Raw genomic sequence first — 9,480 nt, forward strand, 5'->3', positions numbered from 1 at the left:
AGCGTATGGAGCACGCCAGCACCTGATTCATCTCACTCCCACGGTGACCGCTTCACGGCATCACTTCGCAACACAAGAGAGAAGACACCAAATAACCCACAATCAGAGTTAACACTGCTTCTAGACTGTTCCTGCGCGTAGGTTAAGAATTGGATTGGGACACCAAAGTTTTTCCGTAAGGACCACGTTTAATGATTAGGCAGCACCACACTTTTAAGCATGTTTAGAACCACCTCAGTAGAGACCAGCATGCCTCTTGAAGTACATGCTCAAGAGGCCTTCCCACTCCGATACTGCTAAATGGATACCTGACTTGGAACCAAAGCATCTGTGAGACGTACGGCAAGCCTCACGAAGCCTAAGAAAGAGCTTGTAACCGTGAAGTCTCCTGCAGCCCTGCTCCCAGAGGACAAGTGCTGAAGACGCCCACCGCCCAGTGTTGGAGCCCGGTGGAGAAGAGGAGCTCCCTGCTGCACTCAGAAGCAAACAAGGCAATGCACCAAGCTTGCAGCCCTACCTTCAGGCGTGGATTCAAGCTGGTCAGCACTCTACACCTCCCTCTTGCAGGAATGGTACGAGAGGGCCCAGCACCTCCTGCCAGCCACTGCTGGCCCTGTCCATGGCCCCGCAGCACTGCTGGGCTTGCCACCGGGCCGCCCCTCGCTGCTGGCGGGCATCAAGGGAGCGCGAGGGGCACGCCGCCAACCAGCATGGCCCTGCTCTTCTTCACCTCATCTCAGTTAAGACAGGAAGGTTTGGTAAGGCAAGAAGCCAAACACCTCGTTTTTGGGACCACGTTTACAGACCGAACTGACAGGCCTCTGCTGAGTACCTTCAGAGGTGGGCAGCAGCGGTCTCTGCACGTGGGCAAGGCCCGACTCCATTGTACGCATCCTGCTGGTCTCTTTTTGGGAGAGGAAAGGTGGTTTGTCTTTTCTAACACATCAAAAAGCAAGAGATAAGATAAGCCCTACTAATTCTCAAGCCTCGTTTGGCGTTATTGTGTCCATTCCACCAGTTACAATCAGCATTTCTTTGGTTTAAATCCAAATATTGTGGCTACAGACTATCACGCATATTTTGATGGGGTAAACAATGAAAGAACATATAAGCCTCTAATTTTACACTGGCTTCAATTCCCATTTCCATCAACAATGGCGAGAAAACAGGAACAGAAACTAAACTAGTAAAAAAGAAACCCATTCTTCTCCATTTCTGACTTTACGAATCCAAAAATTGAAAAAAAAATCAAAATGAACCCCTATCCAGCTTTATACTTCCTCAGATATACCTGCCCTTTTTTTTTTTTTTTAAAACAAAAATGTCAAAACTTCTTCTAGATACACAGCACTAAGGTCAGCGTAGGACATGCATCTTGTAGAACAAGATGTTTTAATGATTTGCAACCAGTGAACACCCCCCAGCATGAAAAATAGCCAAGTACATAACGGCAAAATAATATTTTAATTGTCAGTTTTAATCTACGTTTCCTACTCAGATTTAAATCACATTTTTTTGAATCGCTTCGATTTAACTCAATCAACCCTGCCCGAAGGCCATCTTTCTTGCATGCTACAAGCATACCAAGCAAGTTTTAACCAATTAGATAAATCATTAAATCTCATAACTTCCTAGCAGCGATACATCAAGCCGTACACGAGCAATAATTATTTTTAATAAGTGCTATATTGAAAACTTTGCAAAAAATAAGAAGCTAAGTAGACATTTCACCATTTTTTTTCAACCCAGAGCACATGATAGCCTGAAGCCCAGCCAGCTGAATCCTGCAAAAGACTTGCATGATCATTGCAAACATGCTTCTGACATTTTCTTCCCTTCCCTGTGACGATACTGGAATAATACTGACGCGTTCGCTTCATCCAGTTCTATATGCATGCAAATGTACGTGTGCATACCCACACTGCAACCTTGAGGAGTTCTACTCAAGAGCACAGAATGAAAAAGCAGGCAGCAATGAGGGACTCACCAAGAGCAAAATCCCGAATAATGGAACTTTCTAGCACAAACAGCTTTGCAGGGACCCTAAGCAAGGTCCCAATTACTGCCGACTGCAATATGCTCTTCTGACACCGCACAGATTTTAAAAAGATTCCTACGATCGGAGGATTAAAAAGCAATTAACCGGCTGTCATATTTCCAACGCAAATCCCTATTTTCGAACACCAGGCAGAAAAACATGGATCTCTCAGCACTCAGAGATCCGCTGCACTCGGTAAAACCGACGAGATACCTTAAAATAGCACCGCCACGGGTGGAACCTACCCTGTGGGGGCCGCGAAAAAGCACTGCAAACCCGCCAGGGCGCTGCATTATGAGAAAGCCCTGCGGATTCCAGGCGATCTGCAGCCCGTTTCCCCCTTCCCCACCCAAACTCCGCAGCCGCCAGCCAGGGCTGCAGCAAGGAAGCGGAGGGAAAGAAAGCGATGCCTTACCTTTGACTTGGGTGTCGTACTCAGCTATGATCTCCTTATCCTTTTTGAATTTGGCTGGCGACGTCATGTTTTCTCCCCCAAAAAGGCTCGCCCTAGGAGCGGATCCAGCAGCAGGCGAGCCGCGCAGCGCCTCGCTTTTCCTCCTACCCTCTCCCCCAGGCCAAAAAAAAAAAAAAGGGGGGGGGGGGGGGGAAAAACCCCAAAGCTCAGTCCATGGGGCGTGGGGCGTTGTAGGGGGGCAGAGGCAGGCAGCAGCGGGCACCAGGGGCGGCCGCTCGCACCGCAGCCCCCCGCAGCAGCATCCGCGCTCCCGCAGCCCCCGGGGGCTCCCCCGGCGTTAGCAGCGCGGCGGCGGAGCGGGGCTCGAGGCTCGCATGGCGGGGCCGGAGCGATCCGGGGTGGGGTTTTGGGGGGGGTTTTCTCCTTTTTCTGCTTTTTCTCGCCTTGCAGACGCTGAGAACCAAACCCCAGCCGGGCGCAGGGGCAGGGGGAGGACGCAGCGGCCGTCGTCCTGGGGTCTGTCCGCCTGCAGGGGGGCGACAAACGGCGGCGTTAGGGACCCGCAGCCGCCCCCAAACCGGCCCGGAGCCACCCCCCAAAAAAAAAAAAACCCAAAACCTGGTGCCCCCCCTGCAACGAAGAAGGGGCGGTGGGGGGCAACAGGGGTCGTGCCCATGTCCCTAATCCCCCCCATCCCCGTGTCCCCATCCCTGTCCCCTCCATCTCTGTCCCCCCCATCCCCGACCCCATAACCCCCCGTCCCCATCCCCGTGTCCCCCCTGCCCCCAATCTTGACCCCCCCCCCCCCATCCCCATCCCCATCCCCGTCCCCCCATCCCCCAAATCCCGTCCTCCCCACCCGCCAGCCTGCAGGCAGGGGGAGGCAGGGCTCAACTTTTCCCTTTTTCCCTTTTTTTTTTCTCCCCTATTTCCCCCCCCTTTTCCCTTTTTTCCCCGTTAAGCCCGGGGGGGCTGCGGAGGACGGGAAGGGAGGAAGGCTCCGAGCTCCCCCCCCCCCCCCCCCCCCCGCGGGACACGACCCGAGAAGCGCCGCACCCGGCGGCCCCGCGTCCCGCCCGGCACGAACAATGCGGCCGGCGGGGGAAGGAAGCCCCGGGGGCTCCGGGAGGAAGGCGAACGGAGACCGGGGCTCCGCCGCGGCGCCCCGAGCCCCGCCTGGGGGGCGCGCGGCGGGGAGGCTGCGGCTGGGGGAGGACCGGAGGGAACCGGGGGGGCTCCACCGGGGGCCGGGAGGGGGCTCGGGGGCCGGGAGGGGCTCGCCCTGGGGCCGGTTACCTGGGCGCCGCGGAGCCGCCTCCCGCCCGCCCGGCGTCCTCCGGCCGCTGCCGCCCGATTCCCCCCCCCCCACTTCGCCCCCCCGCCGCCGTCGTTGTCGCCAGCCCACCGCCCCGCCCCGCCCCTCCGTCCCCGCGCCCAATCGCCGCGCGGGGATGGGTATGAGCGACGGGAGCGGCGGCCAATGAGAAGGAGCCGCCTCCCCGCCCGCCCCGCCCCCCGGTGGGTAGCGGTGGCACCGCCCCCTCACGGGGGGCTGGGCGGGGCGTGGAGGAGCGCGGCGGCCTCCGCCCCGAGGACTGCGGAGGGGCGGGGCGAGGCGCGCGGAAAGACGGATGGACGAACCAATGGGAGCAAAGCAGGGCGTGCCTCTCCGCCAATAACCAAGCGGCGAGGGCGGTGCCACGAGACTCCTCCAACCGCGACGGGGGAGGGGGCGGGGCTTTCCCTCGGCTCCGCCAATCAGAGCAGGGGGCGGGGCGTGCGGCGCCCAACGGCCGGCCGCGGCTGGGGATTCAAACGGGCGGCACGAGCGCGGCCGTTACCGGGCCGGGCCCGGCGCCCCCCCCTCACCCCTCTCCCCCTCACGCCGCCATGTCGGGGCCCGGCGGCGCCTTCGCGGAGCGCTGCGTGGCCGTGCTGTGCTGCCGCTTCTGCCGCCACGTGCTGAGCTCCCGCGGCATGCGGGCCGCGCTGCTCGCCGCCCCCGGCGCCGCCCCCGACCTGTACTCCACAGACATCCCCCCCGCAGGGTGAGTCCCCGGGGAGGCCCCGCGGCCCTGTCAGCGCTGAGGGGGGAGCCGGGAGGGGCTGTGAGGGAAAAGGATGGGGGGAGAGGAAGAGGAGGATGGAGGAAGAAGGGGAGGAGGGGGATGGGGATGGAGGAGGAGGAGGAGGAGGGAGAGGGGGAGGGGGATGGGGATGGAGGAGGAAGAGGAGGAGGAGGAAGAAGGGGAGGAGGGGCAGAAAGAAGAAGAGGACGAGGAGGATGGAGGGAGAGGAAGAAGAGGATGGAAGAAGAAGGGGAGGAAGGGGGAGGAGATGGAGGAGGAGGAGGAGGGAAGAAGGAGAAGAGGAGGATGGAGAGAGAGGAAGAAGAGGATGGAAGAGGAGGAGGGGGACGAGGAGGGAGATGGAGGAAGAAGAAGAGGGGGATGGAGGAAGGGGAGAGGAGGGGGCCACAGGAGGAAGTGGAAGAGGAGCAGAAAGAAAAGGAAAGGGATGAGGAAGAAGAGGAGGAACCTGGGGGAAGGAGAAGGAAGAAGAGGAGGAGGCGGTTGAGGGAGAATAGGAGGAAGATCAGGACCCTTCTGGCCTCCGTGGAACCTGCCTGGCTCTGGTGCTGCCCCCAGGCCCCGTGCTGCCTGCTTCGTTCTCACCACGGCATTTGAATGCCAAGGAAATGAGGTTGCAAAGCAGCATGCTGATGAGGGAGTAGGGGTTAAAGAGGAGATAAGAAATCAGAGGCTCACTTTTAAATGTCCCAGCCTTTGAGGTACCGGGCAGGAGGCTTAGGTGAGACCCGCCAGGAGCCAGGGCGACATCTGTAATCAGATCTGTGGCTGGTGGAGTCACGGTGAGAGCGGCAGGGCCCCAGCGTGTAGGTGTCAGTAAGTATCAAGAGAACTGCTGCTTACTGGTTTACGTTGAGGTGACTTGTGACGCATTAACGTAACGTCTTGGGGTGCTTTCTTGTTCCCACATGAGCACGGCTGCTAACTGACAGGTAAAGGGCACTGCGTGCTCTTGAGAAAGCACAACACTAACACCAACATCCCTTCGCTGTGACTTCATGCCTGTGCTGTCAAAACCTTGCAGTTGTAATCAGGGATGTATCTAAACTTTGATATTTTTACTCTCTTCCCACCTAGTACTGTTGACTTCATCGGCAGCTGCTATGTTACTGAAATCTGCAAATGCAAGCTGAAGAACATCGCGTGTTTAAAGTGGTAAGCATGTCACCCGATGACACTAGCACCTTCTCAAGCACGCATGCACTGCTGCAATGCCGTTCAGCCTTCTCACTGGAGGCTACTGCAGTGAGAAAGTTAAGGGATGAATGAACAGATTGCATACTTTATTTCAGATTTAATGCTGCCTGATAGAAACTCAGCCCACTACTTCTGGGCCTGGCTGCCAGTCTATTTCTGTGCAAGTCCCAAGTGGAAATGTGACAACCTTGTCGGTCTGAGTATATGGGAAAGCTTGCATGCCACCTGCCTGATTAAATGTCTGCTTCAACACTGAGATAATTGTGTGAATAAGGCCACAGTAAGAAGTACTTACTCATATTCTAATTAATAGAACATCCTCTTGGCAGATCTGCTTGTCGCTAGCAGATGGAAGATGCTGTCACTAAAGTTCTTGGAGTTCTTTTATCCTCTTTACTAATGTATGATATTTAAGACTAAAAACAACTCCAGTAATGCATTTCTTGTAGCGTTATTTGAGAGTATCCTTTCAGCTTCTTAACTGAGACTTTTACCTCCTTTGGATTTAAAGGGGAGAGGGCAGGTTATGATAGGAACACAGCATTTTAAATTTTATGACAAAAGTAGAGAAATTGAAATATCTCACTGGAGTGCATGACTGAGAAGGGAGAAAAACGTCATTCAAGGTTTTGACCTAGAAGAGCAGATAAAGCTTCCATATTCTTAGTCTTAAGGATATTAGTTTTGGACTCTCTCAAAGATATTACTCTTAGTCTCTCCCTATTCCTGACACACTCTCATGCACAGTGCTGCGTTACAGATGGACTGTATGTTCGTGATGGATTTGATTCCAATGGACTCACTGGCCTTCAAACTAAAGATACACCGCCATTGGTGATATAATACCATTGTTATGTAAACTAATCTGGATTGCACAATTCAGGTTACTAAATAGTTCTCTGTGCCAAAGATCTAAAGCTTAGATATTCTGTAACTCCTGACAGACGTTTTCAAAACACTTAAGATGCTTGTTTAATTACGTTCCCTTAACTTTATCAAAATAGGAGCATCACATAATGGGCTTGTACCCTGGCTATTTAATGTTAATTTCAGCTAGAAAAAACAACATCGATCTTTTCATCAGGCATTTATGTTGCTCATTATTTCACTTGTCTTTCTAGCGGTAACGTTGTTGGTTATCATGTGATTTCTCCCTGCAAACCTTGCCTGCTGTCCTGTAATAATGGCCACTTCTGGATGTTTCATAGCCAAGCAGTCTTTGGCATCAACAGACTAGACTCTTCTGGTAAGGAACACATATGTTTCCTTCTCTTCCCTGAAATCCTGAATTCCAAATCCTCTTTCTAATGAGGCATCTCAATATAGTTAAAGCATATGGAGAGCGTATAACATATGGAGGCATACGGCAAGTGTTGCTGTGTTGCTAATCTAGCAAACTACTTTGGGGGAGGTAGTTGTAGCTACTTCGTAAGTTAAAATTTCTAGTAGAAATTAATTTTCATCAGAAAACTTAACCTACCGTTCTTGTGGGTGAAAGTCAGGATTTTCTGGAGCAATATCATAACTGCTATAAACAACACAGCCACCAGCTGCTATTTATAGCGGTATGTATAGCTTTACTGTGCTATCAGGCAGCTGTCCGATGGGCACTCTTTTTGGGTGAGTCATGTTGTCACTTTGACCCTGTATAACTGAGTCCCCATTAGCTCAAGCTGAAATTACAGCTCATGCTAGCTCCTTTATTCAGCTAGGTCTTCTTTGGATGCCAAGTGTCTAGCATAATTTGCCTCGAGTCCTCAGGAGTGCATAGCATTCTGACAAATCATTTCACCTCCTTGCACACGAGAATAACTTGTTGTCTAAACCTTTCAGTGTCACCTGTGTTTCAGATCAATGCATTTAAAAATAAATGAGCCATGAGGGGATTATCAATAGCTATGTGAATTAGCGATATGAATACATCAGTAGACAGGGACTTACTCTTTGAGCTATGCTGTAAACAACATTTACAAGGTCACTTTGGAAGAAAAACAGGAAATAATCTTCATATATTTAACGTGAATGGGACTTACCAGTTTTTGCTATAAGAGTACTTTTACTGAAAATAGACAGTTGAGCAACTTAAAAATAAGGTCACCATCCAAAAATATATATTTTTTTCTTCCTCTTCTGTCTTACCTCCTTCCCACCAGGTGTGAATGTATTGCTCTGGGGCAACTTGCCAGATTTGGAGGAAAACACAGATGAAGATGTGTCATGCATCTCTGAGGAGGAGTATATCAGATAGCATTTATCTACAACATACTACAGTATCTTCCCTAGATACCTTCCATTGCTGTTTGTTTTGGACTCTTCTTCCTGCTGGCCCATCACAGCCTAAACAATAGAGAGAACTATGAAATCTGGAAAAGAATCATGTAAGATGTCATCTTCTGTCACTGTAGTGTTCCTTAAACTCTTGCATCTGCCCTGCGTGTATCATTCTGACTGGAGACGTGCCTTGAACAGATCTGAATGTCAGATATTAGAGATGCAGATGGCAGGTGCACTTACTGAGGTCTAGGTCTGGTTTGTTCTTACACATAAGTTTCAACAGTTGACATGCCGCCTTAACTGTATTTTTCTTCTTTCCTAAAACAGTATTCATGGAGCAAAGTCTTTCACATGCTGTAAGTAGAGCTTTAAAATCTTGAAAAATAGTCAGTTTTGTTGATGGATGATGCTCTGAAGCAACATTGCTTAAGTAGTCACACAGACCATTCATTGCCCAGAGCTTTCATTCTGAGTATACAGTCACTGAACAAGTGTCTTGAAGCGTTATAGCTTTGGCTCTATTATCTTGGTCTCTTGCTTTTAGCAGCTTGTTCTCTAGGCATCCGAGGCATGTTAGGACGCTCCTGAATGTGGACTGGGGAGCTGTCTTACTGAGTCTTCCGGTCTTCATCTTTCAGTACTTTCAGGATCATGTTTCTGCAGAGATCAAGTTCCATTTTTTTTCTCTCCCCTTCCCCCCACTAAAATCAAAATACTGAAGTTTGTTAATGTCTAATGTAACTTTGGGACAATTAACTACTAGAGTAGTTAAAATCAGCAATAAAATCCATCCAGATTTGTTTGTTTTTTTTTTACCTTATAGGATAGGCATTCTTCTAAAACAGGATTTACTCATCTGATTGTGTCTTTTTCTAGAATAAAAAAAAAATCAAATAAAATATTCAGTGTTTGTGCCTAGCCTTACATCCTGAAGCATAGAGACAATCTCATTCCTCTAAGCAGTAATGGATTTAAAGTTCATTACCGGAGTTGTTACGGTCATAGTATTTAATTTATGAACTAAATACTGTCCCCTTCAGCTAGTCTCCTGAAGGATCATCTTTGGAGAATTCAAGTTACGGTCACATAAGAGAACTGGCAACACTTCCAAATTTGGATTGATGTTGAATAAATCATTCTATAGCCTCTCCTGATACTTTGAAGAGGTGCAATGAAGACAAATCTGACTTGTCCTAGTATTTTTACTGCACGGTACATATTTCCTAATGGTGCTACCTCTTCTGCATTGTTTAAATGTATATTTGTGTGTATATGTGTGTGTGTGCGCGCCTATGTATAGATAGGTCTTGTTTGGATTTCGTGTATTATGTTTGCTCATTAAATAAAAGGTTTGGACTATGTACTTTTCTATGGGCTGTAATAAATATGGATATATAATGATATCAGTTAGATAAAGAAAACAATGGAACAGTATCTTCTATCAGAATTAGGTTGAATTATTAGGT

The 9,480-nt window shown here is 50.3% G+C and overlaps 2 protein-coding genes across 8 annotated transcripts in view; one reads left to right on the forward strand and one right to left on the reverse strand.

The window, feature by feature from the left end:
• SRGAP2 (SLIT-ROBO Rho GTPase activating protein 2) overlaps positions 1 to 3,874 on the reverse strand; it is a 106,349-nt gene extending 102,475 nt beyond the window's left edge. For 4 of the 7 annotated variants that reach the window (XM_040535450.1, XM_040535448.1, XM_040535459.1 and 1 more), the window contains exons 1-2: positions 3,750 to 3,874; positions 2,454 to 2,979 (exon numbers count right to left, since the gene is read on the reverse strand). In XM_040535450.1, the coding sequence (XP_040391384.1) occupies positions 2,454 to 2,520 (67 nt within the window). In that variant the 5' untranslated portion in view covers positions 2,521 to 2,979; positions 3,750 to 3,874. Of the gene's footprint in view, positions 1 to 2,453; positions 2,980 to 3,509; positions 3,665 to 3,749 lie in introns of those variants that run through there. The other 3 variants (XM_040535451.1, XM_040535449.1, XM_040535458.1) reach the window with 2 other exon arrangements.
• Positions 3,875 to 4,230: 356 nt separating this feature from the next.
• On the forward strand, positions 4,231 to 9,377 carry FAM72A (family with sequence similarity 72 member A). The gene is made up of 4 exons (XM_040536030.1): positions 4,231 to 4,501; positions 5,621 to 5,698; positions 6,862 to 6,986; positions 7,894 to 9,377. The coding sequence occupies exons 1-4, from the start codon at positions 4,344 to 4,346 to the stop codon at positions 7,986 to 7,988; spliced, it is 456 nt and encodes a 151-aa protein (XP_040391964.1). The 5' UTR covers positions 4,231 to 4,343; the 3' UTR covers positions 7,989 to 9,377.
• Positions 9,378 to 9,480: the final 103 nt, after the last annotated feature.

The sequence above is a fragment of the Cygnus olor genome, chromosome 24, assembly GCF_009769625.2.
Source record: "Cygnus olor isolate bCygOlo1 chromosome 24, bCygOlo1.pri.v2, whole genome shotgun sequence".
Classification (NCBI taxonomy): Eukaryota; Metazoa; Chordata; class Aves; order Anseriformes; family Anatidae; genus Cygnus; species Cygnus olor.

Excerpts from the sequence above, each read along its gene's own strand:
- FAM72A (XM_040536030.1), top strand. The coding sequence starts at position 4,344 with ATGTCGGGGCCCGGCGGCGCCTTCGCGGAGCGCTGCGTGGCCGTGCTG. Across the intron at positions 4,502-5,620 it reads ACAGACATCCCCCCCGCAGG|TACTGTTGACTTCATCGGCA; the intron begins GTGAGTCCCCGG and ends CTTCCCACCTAG. Across the intron at positions 6,987-7,893 it reads CAACAGACTAGACTCTTCTG|GTGTGAATGTATTGCTCTGG; the intron begins GTAAGGAACACA and ends CCTTCCCACCAG.